Here is a 14,822-nt window from a genome sequence, read left to right on the forward strand (position 1 = left end):
GAGTGTCTAGAGCAGCGGTTCTCAAACACGGGGTCGGCTTCCCAGGGCGGGTCGTCAAAACACATGAATCAAGACTGGCCTGAGAGATTGTTTGCTGTTGATGTTAGTCTACAAGAAAAAAAAAAATTATATAAAACAAACATAAAAGTTGTGGGTAATGCATAAACCATGTGTGCACAGTGACCACTTGAGTATCCATTTGTCATGCTACCCATGCAGGCTATTAACATTTCAAAATTGCACATAGTATGAATTAGCTACACATATTCAAATAAAACCATCTTGCACAAATAATCCTTTATCCCACTGCTGCTTCATTGAGCATTTTCTACCATTTTTGAAATGGGAGAAAGAACCGCAAAAGACCAATTTTATGTTGTTTTGTAGCAAAGACTTAGAGTGCCTGTGGACTCTATTTGATATTGTGCATCAGGGCTTGTGTCCTGATTCACACACTGCAAGGTGTCGACCACACTTACCTTCCCAGAAAGCCATTTTGTCAGGACTAAGCCCTCTCTGATATCCATTTAGCCGAGATGTGGCAGAGGGTGTGATGTGTCGAGGAGGTGAATCAACAGACTAAGTGAGATGTTAGGAGGTGTGGGTGTCGATTGGTTCAATAAATTAACCCTGTTTTCTCTCCGTTTTTTCTCTCTCAGTTTTAGCTGTTCTTGTGTATCTTGGATGTGTTTGGCAGTGGGGGTTTGGAATCTTGTTCTGGTGCTGCAACAGTGAAACTGTGCACAATCTGAGACCATCTGTCTCCACGTTCTTCTAAAACATTTTTTGCATTATAGTCATATGCATAATGGAGAATTTTTGTTTTGTTGATCAGGCACAACATAAACAGAACATTGTCTCTGGTTAGATTCAAATATCATAGATGGACTGGACACAAAACTGTATCAAAGTGTGAAACACCCATATTATTAAGTACTTAAACATCAAAATAAGACATAAAAAAAACACAAGACAAACATATTTTTGCTTGAACGATTGTACAGAAGATAATGAATAGATTTATAAGATTAAATTATAAAATTGAACTTGGGACTTCTAACTAACAATATTGGAATTCTGACTTCTGTGGGATTCGTTTTTGTTTTTTCTGCTTGCAACTAAGAAGTCCTAAGTATAAATCTGTAACAATTAAAGTATTACAGACCTTTTTTTTTTTTTACACAATTACTGAACCAAAACCCACTTATGTAATAGTTTCAAAATACATTTCTATCCAGTAACGGAGAATAACACAAGTTTACCAACACAGCAAAAATAACAGCGCTAAGGCACACTTTTGATCCTTGTAAGTTCCCGTACCTTCCCCTCGTAACGCGCTTGCGCAGAATCTTAGCAGACCACATTCCCCGCTTCTCCTTCTCCTCGCAGGTCCTCCCAGCTCAAGGCAAACATTAAGAAGCGAGTTGCTTGGCTTAGCCGCTCAGCAGGGGCTTTTCCTTCACTGTGCGGGTTTTCCTCCCCTCTTTCTTACTTTCCGATGAAATAATATCTGACTGTGCAGCAGCATCAATCCTCGTGAGTATTAGCATAAAAGCAAAAGCTCATTGTTTGAATGGAAGATGGCCCCCCCCTTCGTGGCTGCTGCTTGTCAACAGCGCAGCACGAAAAGGCCACTACTCGCTTTTTGTAAAAAATTGGTATTTTTTTGTCGGTTAATTTGTTTTAGTAAAACTTGGTTCACATTCTATGTAGCCGTCTTCGGAATACTATCCGTGTTTTGAGCGTTGAGCACCACAGAAACACAACTAAGCGATCCCGTCTTGCTCTTTGTTTAACGTTGCTTTTCCACAATTTATTTGATTTCAGCGAACATGTATAAATCACCTCGTGTTTAAAAGTAGCCTTAAACCCAACAAGATGGTTGTTAAGGTGTTTATACCTTTTCCCTTTCTCAAAATATTAACATTTTAACGTTAGTTAACTGAAGCTAGCTGCGCTAGCTAACTGTGATGCAACGGTTGAGCTGCTACAGGTATTTATGAAGCAGTTGGCAACAGTAAGCAGCCACATTACTTCCCAATTAGATTTGTTATGACATATACTGAATACGGTAAGGACGTTTAAAGGTTAGAAATGCAGCTATGCTGGTAAAACTTTGAAGTAGTGTGTAAAAGTAGCTAATCGTTGTGCTAGCAGGCCGTTTAGTTGAGCACATCTTTTTAAAATCAGTAGTCTGCATGTTTGTTGTCAGAAGGCCGGTAGTTTAATTCCCTTTCTTTAGGACTGTCGGCAATTTCAGATGAAATCTTTATGTTAGAACAAATTATGTCATTTGAAAGCTAATTTAAAAAGGCTTCGTAAACAATCACGGTTGTTGTCTAGAAATCAAACAGTTACGGTGTTTTGAATGCAAAATAAACGATTAAGCACCCGAGTGAAGACAAAAAAAAAAAAAAAAAAATCAGTTAACATGCTCCCCAATTTACAATGAAACCCAAGTAGCCAAACATTTTAATGGGTTTATTGTTATGTAGAGTGACAACAATGAGAAACAGTGTCGTAATTTTCCATTTCTAGAGCTCATGTATTTACAAAGTTTTGGTATATTAGTGTGTTAAACATCTTTCAGCAGTTGCACCGTATGCATAGAGTAGAATATTATATTGGCATTGCATTAGAATGTGTCCGTTGGAACTCTGCTTTTCAATTACATATTTGGGCATTAAAATGGACTTTCGCTGTCCTTTATTACCATAATTTACCACAGATTTGAGTGATTTCAGAAAGCCCAGGGAGAGTTAAATGTGAGCTATCATCACAATATTCCATCCATCCATTTTCTGTACACCCTTGTCCCTAGTGTGGTCGGGAGGGGTGCTGGTGCCTCCCTCCAGCGAACGTTTCGGGCGAGAGGCAGGGTTCACCCTGGACAGGTCGCCAGTCTGTCGCAGCATCACAATATTCAACATCAGGATCGCAGTGTCATATTTTCTAATAAATGTTCTGCCCTCGTAGTTCCAGATCACAATACCTGGAGCAAATTACCTATCATCAAGCAAGAATGTCTAATTTTGATATATCTTTAGACAGTTGTCACACATATGTGAAGAATTCAACTTAAGGTGATTGAATTCCTGGTCCAAAAAATGTCAGATTCTGCTCAACAAGAAGTGGTCCAACTGATTGTGTCAAATCTTGGCCGTCCCATCCTGAGCAAGCATCAGGTGACAGTGGGGAGAAATTACCTCCTGATAACAGTTAAAAAAACCTCCCAGCAGAACCAGAACCACCATCCATCTGGACCTGCCAGAGGGATGAGAGGAACCTAAACGATAGGATCAGGAGGACTCCAAGTTTTGCTACTTTATTCACATCTTCTTAACCTTCTGAGTTTTATTAAGTATTTTTAAAGAACATTACATTGTCTAAGACACGCAGCATATTTACTGTTCAGGACCTTAGAGTCCAATGAAAGTTTGCAAAATTTCTGAGGTAAAATTTCAGCCCTCTGAAGCCTGTTTAGTCCAATCAGGTCTATAAATACTGAAAATCAAAGATAAAAGTCTGTGCTGTGTGTCTCAGATTATCATTTACTTTACCCGTTTGTTCTGTATTTCAGGTTAGCGTCAAATCAATGTTAGTGTCCTCACCATGGCAACAGAAGACAAGAAACCAGAAACTGACACTAAGCCTCCAGTGGTTCCATCAGCGTCTGCCAGCCAAAGCAAGGTCTGACGAATTAAAGCGATCAATCCCACTTCCTGTTTGTCTCGTCCCTGCAGACCGCCTGATCACTGTGGCTGCGCTGATCTTTTCTGCTGCTCTTGTTCACAGTCTGCGCCTGCGAAGCCAAACTACAGCCTGAAATTCACATTAGCAGGACACACCAAGGCCGTGTCGTCCGTCAAGTTCAGCCCGAGCGGAGAATGGCTCGCCAGCTCATGTGAGTCCATTAAACATCATTGTGATGCTAGTCTGACTCTGAATTCAATGTGATACTAATGCCAGTAAAGTATTGAAATGTTAATTTGTATAAAACAGCATTTTTAGAAATGCCCTAATTGTAATGCTTCTACGCTCCATAGCAGACATCAACTTTTTTGACATTAACAGCAAAACTTTGATAATTTGCAAAGTTCTCTGAGCTTCAGATTTTGTCATTTCATCCTAGTTTCTTTTTTTTCCACCCAATATGTTACCACGGGAACAAATGAAAAACTTCCTTAATGCTATTGTAGCGATGATATCAAATAGCTAGACAGGCAGTCTGAGAAAACTGATTCAGTACAAGTCAGCAAAACTTTCAAAATGAGAATCTCAAACTCTGATACATCAAGTTTCAAACAAAAATCACAAACTTTCATATGTTTGATTGTGAACATGACATCTTTCACAATCAGACTGCCTCTGATCAACACTTCATGGAGATAACTTCACTTTAATTAGAAGTTGTGTTAAAGAATTAGTGCTCATATTGGAGAAAGACTTGTATGGAAATACAAGTGATTTAAATTGTAATATATCAGTAATATTAGTCCACACTAATATTTGGGTAGTAATAAGTAGAAAAGAAGCTAAAATCAGGGAATTCTACATAAACACAAAATAATAATTCATACACACTGTCAGTGCTGTTGGAAACCAAAATAATAGTGTTGCAAATGTCAGAATTAGTTATTAGAATAATAATCATTATTTCTGCGTCGTCTGTCTCCAGAGGTTTAAATGATTAAAGTGATTTCTGTTGATTATTTTTTTCCATGACCTGCAGCACAAATTTCTTACATAATACACATTTAGATAAGTTCCTTTTAGGTTAACGTTTCCGACAAAAGAATTTCAGTCCTCTATTATAAAAATGTCCATCTGTAACTTACGGACTTATTGTCCTGCTCTCAGCAGATGCGCCAACATTAGTTTTAAGGTTGTTTTCCAAACAGTCCTGACTGAGTTTCTGTGTCTGCTGCAGCTGCTGATAAACTCATAAAAATCTGGGGCGCGTACGATGGAAAGTTTGAGAAAACCATCTCTGGACACAAGCTGGTGAGTAGAACTGGACTTTCTGTCTGAGCGGGTTTGTCTTCAAAGCTCGGTTCGTGACGTTTGGTCCTACACCCGCAGGGCATCTCTGACGTGGCGTGGTCCTCGGACTCCAACCTGCTGGTGTCGGCGTCCGACGACAAAACCCTGAAAATCTGGGACGTCAACTCGGTAAGGTGGCTCAGACGGGCGGGAGGAAGCGTCAAACCCGCGGTGCTGGGATTAGCAGACGTGAGACTCTGAATATTTTCTTTTCAATCCAGGGAAAGTGCTTAAAAACCCTGAAGGGCCACAGCAACTACGTGTTCTGCTGCAACTTCAACCCGCAGTCCAACCTCATCGTGTCGGGATCGGTGAGTGCGCTCACAGCTCCTGGCAACAACACTCCATCAGAAACACAGAGCAGATGTTGGACTGCAGCCAGAGCTCTCTCCCATTAGCAGCAAAGCTTTAGTGACTGTGACTGAAACTCTCATCCGGTGTGTGTGTGTTTTCTTTTTCTTTTTGGCGTCTAGTTCGACGAGAGTGTGAGGATATGGGACGTTAAGACTGGGAAGTGTTTGAAAACACTGCCGGCTCACTCTGATCCCGTCTCTGCTGTGAGTTGGATTCTGTTTTCTCTTATTTATTCTGTTTGACTGAAACAGGAAAACATGAAATCTGCTTAAATCTGCAGGTTCACTTCAACAGAGACGGCTCTCTGATCGTGTCCAGTAGCTACGACGGACTCTGGTAAAACACTCCACTCTGAGATCCTGTTTTTATTTTATTTTATTTGTGTTTGTCTTGTTAACTAACAGTTTGGTTTATATTTCAGCCGAATCTGGGACACGGCGTCGGGGCAGTGTTTAAAAACTCTCATCGGTAAGATCAGCCACTAAAAACAAAAGATGTAAACCAACAGACTTTAACGTCGTCAAGAAGTTATTGTTCCAATTGATTCAATGACTGGATTCAAGAAGTGATTGTTGCACTTAGTGATGAGTTTTGACTTTAGAAAGTTAGGTGGAAGGAAAAAGTGAGGCAGGGAAAAGGTACACAAGCAACAAATGTGTGAAGCCATGAGAAGATTGTGAAGCAGAATATCTATATAGATATAGATTTTATACAAATTATACATTTACTTACTGAAATGAACTTTTCAATGATTTCCTGATGCACCAATATAAAATATTATTCTGTTACGTGAATTATTCAACAGTAGACCTTAAAATCATTTCTAATATCGTCAGTAGTATAATAACCGACACATCCACCTGCAGCTGCTCCCTAATGAGAATCATCCAGACAGAAATCCTAACAGGTTCAGATTTGTTTGCTAACGTTGCTCCTGCTTCTAACAGACGATGACAACCCTCCTGTGTCGTTTGTGAAGTTTTCTCCCAATGGGAAGTACATCCTGGCTGCTACTCTGGATAAGTGAGTGCTGCACATTTACAGAGCAAAGTTGTTTACAGACGCTGCTCACTCGGGTTGTGTGTGATGCTCACCTGCAGAGGGCAGCACAACGCCACATGTAGCTGGACTGTGGAGTTTGTTTTACAGTTTGTGTTCATGGTTTGTCTTTGCAGCACGCTGAAGCTGTGGGACTACAGCAAAGGAAAGGTGAGAAAACATTTTTTTAAAAAACGATTGTTTTTGTCAAGTGTTTCCACCCAGTCTGTTTAAAAGAATGCCTTAGTTCTTCCTTTTTCAATCATTTGAAACAAGTGAAGCCGCCTGTTGTTTTCGTTCACAGTAGCAGTTCTGATCGTCTTCTGAATGTTTCTCATAATTTCAGTGCTTGAAGACGTACACAGGCCATAAGAACGAGAAGTACTGCATTTTTGCTAATTTCTCTGTCACCGGAGGGAAGGTAAGTCCCCGTCTCGTCCCAGTCCGCCGGTGTTTCTCAGAGTTTGAACGATGCCGCGTGCGGCTAAACGTGACTCTCTGGCCGCTGTCCTGCAGTGGATTGTGTCCGGCTCTGAGGACAACATGGTTTACATCTGGAACCTGCAGACGAAGGAGATCGTGCAGAAACTGCAGGGCCACACAGGTACAGCACATGAGTTGTCTATTTGATTCCCTGCTGAGTTTGAAGTCTTTAGAAAAATCTTTATAAATGAAAAACGGGACTTAATTCCAAATTTGATTTATGTGTCATTAAAATTAATGTTTTTGATCAGTCAGGAAAATATTTTAATCCTAAGTGGAAAAATATCCCCAAAGCATAATGCTTCCACCTTCGTATTGATTGATTACTTGCACATCATACCTTTAAAAAAAAATTTTTTCCCCCCGTTTCTGCTCAGACGTCGTCATTTCGACCGCCTGCCACCCGACAGAGAACATCATCGCATCTGCTGCTTTAGAAAACGACAAAACCATCAAGCTATGGAAAAGCGACTGCTAATTCAGTTTTTGGGATATTTTGGCCTATTCACCTTTCTATATAAATATATGTTGTTTTTTTTCTACATTGTGTTGCAAGACAAGAGGACCTTTTTTTTTTTTTTTTTTTTAATGGAGCTCCGGATGGATGCAGAGAACTGTACCTGAAGTTCAGTAAGGAGTAGCAAACCCGTCAACCACACATCGGCTTCGCAGTGCAGATCTTCCTCACGTCTGAAGTGCGTCACGTTTATTCGTCTCCTTAAAGAAAGCAAGTAAATCGTGTTAAACCTTCAGCTGCTTCAGTATTTTTGACTCTGCCTCTCTGTTTTTAACAGCTTCTGTACAATAAACGTAATTGTTTCCAGGCTTGTTGTTCCTCGAATTCCTGTGTGACTGTAAAGAACCATTTAAATGAAGAGGGGATATTTACATTAACCTTCAGTCTTAATGAAATGGGGGAGAAAAAAAAAAAGCCGTATCAATATTGCATTTTTATCTTCCCTAAACGTCAGATCTTTGTGCCACTTTTTGTTTTTTTCAAAAAAATGCCTCAGAAACTGAGTTTAACTTGGTGTGGAAAGTTGATTTAAAACTTGTTTTAATATTTTATTTTAGCATAATTGTACGAGCAACCAGTCACAATTCTTGTGTTCCATTTGTACATATGAACTGATTTTTTTTTTTTTTGGGTTGCTTATGCTCTATTAGTACACACCTGTGTGAAAACAACAAGCAACATCCGATTTCTGTAGTTAATCTGGATTTCAGTGGAATACTTGTTTGCAGCTCTCAGATATAATCTGCAGCCTAATAAAGTTTTGTATGTTTCATGTTGTGTAAGTTGTTTTGGTACCTAAATGTGCATCAGTTAATTCTTTGTAAAGTTTTCTCTGTGTGCATGTGGAGTTATATGGATCTCAAGGCTTACAGCCATATCTCTTTTCCAAATCGACGCAAACTTCACATTGGACCTAAAGCTGGACCAACAAGTTTTTCTTTCCACTCAATTTTCCATTACTCTGAAAGTAAATCTTTTTTTCAGCAATTACCATTTGTGGGCAACCCTGTAACAATACAGCAGTCTTCCCTACGATTGTGCAGGCCACAAAATAATGAAAAAATTACTTTGCCATCAGTCAAAATAACCAAATTTATCAAATAACTAAATGCCTATATATTTGTGAATGAAAGATGTCCGGATTTTCCTCCAGAACCTGTTACAACTGTCATTTCATCTCATATAATAACAGATCCACTTTCATCAGTTTAAAGTTTTTTTTAATAACTTTTTGTTTCTTTTCATGAGAGAACATCAGAACAATCCACAAACGTATGACAAAAAAACAACAAAAAAAGACAACCTTTTGTCTTCTTAAAAACAGAAAAATAAAAATATAACCATCAGAGATGTTCCCATCTTGCAGTGACAAGTTGAAAATGGCAAAATAAAAGGCGACACAGTTACCAAAGTGCCAAAGCGGACAATCCTTCCCTCCCACTCCCCACAAAAAAATTACACTTTCAGTCTGAAGCTGAGGAAGCTTTTCCACAAAACAGCCACAGAGAAGGAAAAGAACAGTAAATAAGCAGGGGATAAAATTACCTTTGTACAAAAATAGATCTTTTTCCCAAGTGATTTTTTTTTTCTTTTTTTTTATAAACTAGAACATTTAACCGTTTATGCAACAAACAAAGCAGTGATTGTGTCACAAGCTCAGCTTTTCCTGATTACATGTTTTCAACATACATTTGCTAAGCAACATATACATTTAGGAGAGTTGAAATTGATTTTTTTTTTTCATTTTTGCCTCTCCTGATTTTTTGAGGTCACAGAAAACGGCTTAAGCTGGTTTCTTTTGAGTTCAGAGCTGCTGCGCTTCTGCTGGTGGATTATTGTGTTTTTTTTTTAAAATTTTATTTTGTTTTTAATAAAAGTTACAATCCAACCCTCCCCACCTGTATTTGTGATAATAAAAACACCTTTAAACTCCCACAGTTTAGGAAAATTCAGACTTTTATTTATTTATTTTTTTCATTTTCAGTTTTGGAATATTCAATGAGCAGATCTGCTGATATATATTTATAAATATATACAAATATACATATTAACAAAATATAGCTTTATGTTATAAAGCATCCGTTTAGGTTTTCATTCTATGTGGACAATTATTTCCTCATCGTTTCCCACATCTATCAATTTCCTGCAGGGGGCATGAACTTTTTGCACGTCACACACTTTATATGGCTTTTGCACGATTGTTTCCAATCAGCCAGTAATGAAGAGGATGTTCATATATATATATTTTTTTTATATTTGGGAAACAAATCTTTGACGGTTTGAAATGAGTTTTTCTTGATTCAAATAAGAAAAATCTACATAACACAGAGCATATTCTGCATCAGGAAAACCAACATGTTTTCCCAGAATATAAATACTGTAAACTGAGCCCAAGCTGGCAGGTAATACTGTCACCTGGATAGGTTGCACAAACACAAACCACCGTGCTTAAGTTCATCTTAGCAATAAACATCACGCTGATGGGTTAAACTGAAGTTATTGCTACTTTCTCATTGCTACTTTTCTGTTCGGCGCAGAGCATCTGTGACAATTAGAAAGCTGTGACAAAGTGCCTTCTGTTTGTCCATTTAAATACTTCTAGAAAACAATTTCAAGTAACGCTGCAGCGCTGCTTCTCATCCACCAGAGGGAGCGCACGGCACACAAATCGCCACACTTTTTTACTTCGACTCGAGGTAAATCCATCCAGCACATTTCATTTCTATCACATCTGACATTTCCGAGCTGGCTTTTCAACAGAAGGAATAACTGGAAACAATTTCACAAGATGGAGCAACATCCAACCCGAAATAGTGAGGAAACAAACAAACAAAAAAAACAAACCCAAACTGATTTAAGCACATTCTACCGTTGGTGATTTATGTATAAATTCTCTGTGGAGTCTCTGTGAGGCTACTGGAAAAGTATGGAAATTTCATAGTGCTTAAATATGTAATTATATGAGAAGGAAAGCTAGTAAAACATAAGAGAAAGGGAGCAATGAAAGCAGTCAATATCCGACAGCCTTCAGCTCATAGAGTTCTGTTTTTTTTTTCTTTTCTTTTCTTTTGTACTCATTTCTTCTATATTTTACTTTTCACATTATACGTTCTGGGCAGTAAAGAGGGAACAGGGAATATTGGCGAGCTGTTCCAGCCAGCTTCTATATATGGGGCCCACATGGGTAAGTAATGAGCTGGAAAATGGGCCCCAAATCGGATTGTCACTGGGTTACATAACAACCCCATGTCAAATGCCTGCATAGGCTTTATGTAGGGACAAGATGTGATAATCAATTCAGACCAATTTTCTAAGAATTCATGTCAGAGCCAGCTGTGCGTCATATATGGTGCCCAGTATAGTCCCCAAAACCAAAGTCCACTTAATACCAGCAGAGGAGATGCAAAAATGTATATGGGTCCCTTATCCAGTGGGGGGGTCCAAACTGAGAAGCTATTTGATTTTTAACAAACTAAAATTTAATTTAGGTTCCATGAAGACATCAATTAGTTAACATACTATCGTTAGAACTGTTTGGAAGTTTTGAAATAGATTTAGTTAAAATTTTATTCTGCTGTGAAATGACAACTTCTATTATTTTGTGCGTTGCAAAATGCTAGAAATAGCATCCATGAGGTGAAAAGTGATTGCTGTCAAGAACCCAAGACTTATTTGCTCGTGTTGCTTTTGAAGTCTCAGTCCAAAGGTTGATAAAAACAGTCACTGCTTAGGTTTGTTCTCATTGACCATTTCCGGACAATCAGGAGTCATGTGAATATGTTTGGTGCTTTTTAGTTTGCAAGAATTTCTATGGTGCATTCCATTCACCTTGAAAGGTGAAATTTTCATGGATATAAGAATTAGATCAGCCCTATCTACCCAACTGACTCTTAAAGCTTTTCGACTTCTAATCTGGAAACTTTGAATCCAGAGTAAAAACATAACAGGGTTTTAGCTAACATATTACCTAACATTTCAGATAATATATATTAGCTAATGTTTTCGCAAACAGTTTTAACTTGTAGATGCTACATCCACTGAGGAACTTGGACAGTGGACACAAAAAGACATTTCTCCCAACTGTATTCAGAGTTACAAGTTAAAAAAAATTAAGTGGGATTTCATCATTTTCAGCTCAAAGACCAAACTTTCTCTAGTTTGAAAACCAAACTATCAGTCAAGCATGGTATACCAGCAGAAGTTACAGAAAAAATACATTAGAAAGTACAAAATCAATTTCCAACAGGAGTTATTACTTCTCTTTACATAAACGACAACCATATTGAATTTTTAGGTTGGGATTAGTAATAAACCTCAGTTTCCGGGGCATAATCCTGAGTTTTTCCGGCAAAAAAACTCAGAAATTCTACATTTCAAGTAGAACTAAAGTGTCCCATTAGCTAACATTTAAGGCAAACTGTTTGTAATTCCTAGTTTAGCCAGTCGATTTATGCTTTGCTCCATTTTTCATAGAATCCAGAACTTAGGCACAAATAATTATGACGTAATTTCTAACTTAACTGCTGTAGTAGCAAGTTAGAAACCAGTGGGATTTTTTCCCCCATACAAGACCAACCTAGCTACAAGTAGCAATAAAACCCCAAAATAATTCATTTCTGTGTCAGGCATTCAAGCAGTGAAGCCAAACATTGTACATTGTTATAAGTGATGCCAAATTATTTTTTAAGTGAAAAAATAAATGTTTAGCTAATTTCCTCCAACTTGGAATTTAGAAAATTTGACTTCCAAGCACAAATGGAACGCACCATTAGATGATTTCAACTAATATGCTGAGCCGCTAATGGCTAAAGCTAATCTTTTCAGCTAATGGTTTCCGCTACCAACTTAGTTTATCTGAAGGTGATTAAACCAGATTAAAGTGAGTATCTATTTCTGAATAATGGAGACCTCCACCTCCCAAACATTTACTCTCGTTAAGACGCTCTGCAGACAGTCTTTGGAAATGAACACTATGCATAGTTTTGCAGCAGCTTCAGCATTTAGAGAAAAGCAGGAAAGGGCAAAAAACAATAAAAGAATGCGGACACAAAACACGTTTACACATAAAGACCTTTAACATTTCAGTTCAACTTAAATGTCACTTGGTTGTCCAGAGAAGTGCACAGAGTGAATGTGTGTGTGTTCTTTTCAGGAGGAAAAGTACTGAGGCGTTCTTGAACGGGAGAGTGTCAAACTCCACCGCAGAGGTCGATCACATCAACATCCACTCTCCATCTAGAAACCCAATTACACTGTCATGAGGTTAAGTGCCAAGTAACAAACAAACAAACAATGGCTCTGCCACGACAAACTAGCTCTCCTCCCATATTCTCTAAATCCTACATGAGTGAATGGAAACAGAGGTATTTGTGCATTTCTGAAAATAAGGTCAATACTGTTGTAGCTTTCAGTACAGGTAGATATGAGGTGTTGGAAAGAAAGAAGTGATGCCTACTGCAACGAGCAGAGGGATTTCTGAGCGTGGAGGTGTGTCTGCCTGGCAGAAGTTAGCATGAAATGTGAGGCAGAGAGAGGACTATGAGGAGCTCAGAGTCTGACAGAATGATGACATTTTCTCTTGTGTGGGACTGTGTGGTGAGGCAAAAAAAAAAAAAAAAAATTAAGTCTGAAAAAAGTTGACATGTTGTCCCTGCACCTGCTGGAGGCCTCCTGGAGCATCCAATGACGCTCAAGTCTCATAAAGCTAATTTACATCAGTTTACGGGCACAGAGAGTTACAGAGATTGTACTAAACAAGATTTTCCAAGTCATTCTGAGTACTTGAGGGTTGATTTGTGGACTGCTAAGACATCCTTCCCTAACGCCGCTCAGTGCTGGTACAGTAAGACATGGTTGGGTCTGTTGGAATTGGCCAGAGACCTGAGGTTTGTGAGAACTTGCCCTCTTGTTAAGCCACTTCTGAGTTCTACGCTGGCAAGCTCACTCTTCCAAAAAATAAACACCTGGTGCAAGAGCTGACATGTTCAGTCAGATTGAAGAGACAAGTTCCTTTGCGTTGTTGTTGTTGTTGTTTTTCCCCCAAGCTGTCCAGTCCTAAAAAGCAAAAGCAGGCTCAGATCCCAGATTAAACATCCCAGAGGTTCCACAGAATGTGCGATTGTCCCGATCACAATGCCTGTGACATCGACGCTGTTTTGCTGAGCACTGTGGGTGTTGAAAACCTGATCGTCTCTGCTGTTTCCTCATCAGGGGGATCCGACAAGCAAAGACGAAAACCATGGCTCAGTATGTTTATGTCCTCGTTTCAGTCCTGTCCCGTCACTTACGTTGATGGTGTTTTATATATATATATATATATAGATATTTTTTCTTATTTATAAATTTTACAAGGTATAAAAGAGACCCATATTCATGATGGATTCCTCATTTTGAAACACTTCAGAGAGATGGTGAACAGAGAAGATGGATGAGGGACAAAAGCAAGAAGGGAGATGTTCATTTTTGTTGTTTATTCTTTAAGTCTGCCCTTTTGTAGATGTTCTGGATCCAAGGCAGCTGGGGTGATGCATGTTGGGAGATTAAGTGTGGGAGGAGGGTCCGGGGGGTCATGAGGGGTCACTCCTATTATGTCATTTGATGAGGAGCTTCTAGCATCTCCATGAGGAAGGTGTCAATAGGTGTGTCGCCAATCAGCTTGAAGAAGAAAAGGTGCTCCAAACACTTGAGCCCGATGGAGCGCAGCGCTGGTAACCGTAGCAACAGCTTAGCGAACCTGTTCAGAAATCGTACAAAAAATATATACATGTTAATGGTTTGAATAAATGGTGAAATTAGGCTGCACTTTTTTTTTTTATACAAGACCTTACATATTTCTTTCTTTTTGACTGAGATCAGATCAGCAGCTGGTTGTCGGCTACGGCGCACATTACATGCACCTCCATTTTGCTTTTCTATTTTAGTAATTAAACATGGAGAGCATTTTATTCTGAAACTATCAAAAGTAAATGTTATGCCTAGGTGTGCTTACACACATGGCTCTTGAGGTTTAGTACTGCAGGGATGGAGTGAGTCCAGGTGAGGGAGAAAAATGAAAGATATTGTTTTGTTTCCAACATATTTTTCTAATATTTTATCACAGGCAGAATGTCTTGCTTTAGTTCCACAGGGCTCCATTTTAGGTCCTGTGCCGTTTTCTCCACATACATTACCATTGTGTTACATCTTAAATAGTTTTCTGAGGATATCCAGATTTATTAACCTCAAATAAAAAAATAACTTGCATTGTCTTAACTCTAGATGCAGCTGGAAGTCTTTCTTACATGCCTGATTTAGATTCGACCTCTAAACTAAAACACCAGTTAAATTTTTTGATGGGCACAGAAAGAGAAATGTTAAAGCAAATTATGTAAAGCATTTTATTTTCTGA

General features: G+C 38.7%; 2 protein-coding genes across 5 annotated transcripts in view; one reads left to right on the forward strand and one right to left on the reverse strand.

Moving 5' to 3' along the window:
• The first annotated feature begins 1,341 nt into the window (after positions 1 to 1,341).
• Positions 1,342 to 8,207, forward strand: wdr5 (WD repeat domain 5). The gene is made up of 14 exons (XM_028025433.1): positions 1,342 to 1,536; positions 3,581 to 3,690; positions 3,796 to 3,904; positions 4,931 to 5,004; positions 5,083 to 5,172; positions 5,265 to 5,354; positions 5,517 to 5,600; positions 5,678 to 5,733; positions 5,819 to 5,865; positions 6,345 to 6,420; positions 6,573 to 6,606; positions 6,782 to 6,856; positions 6,952 to 7,039; positions 7,296 to 8,207. The coding sequence occupies exons 2-14, from the start codon at positions 3,613 to 3,615 to the stop codon at positions 7,394 to 7,396; spliced, it is 1,002 nt and encodes a 333-aa protein (XP_027881234.1). The 5' UTR covers positions 1,342 to 1,536; positions 3,581 to 3,612; the 3' UTR covers positions 7,397 to 8,207.
• A 431-nt stretch (positions 8,208 to 8,638) lies between these two features.
• The window catches only part of rxraa (retinoid X receptor, alpha a), a 124,002-nt gene continuing 117,818 nt past the window's right edge, over positions 8,639 to 14,822 (reverse strand). For all 4 annotated transcript variants that reach the window (XM_028025429.1, XM_028025432.1, XM_028025430.1 and 1 more), the window contains exon 11: positions 8,639 to 14,168. In XM_028025429.1, coding sequence (XP_027881230.1) covers positions 14,021 to 14,168 — 148 coding nt within the window. In that variant the 3' untranslated portion in view covers positions 8,639 to 14,020. The remainder of the gene's footprint in view (positions 14,169 to 14,822) is intronic.

The sequence above is a fragment of the Xiphophorus couchianus genome, chromosome 8 (genome assembly GCF_001444195.1).
Source record: "Xiphophorus couchianus chromosome 8, X_couchianus-1.0, whole genome shotgun sequence".
Classification (NCBI taxonomy): Eukaryota; Metazoa; Chordata; class Actinopteri; order Cyprinodontiformes; family Poeciliidae; genus Xiphophorus; species Xiphophorus couchianus.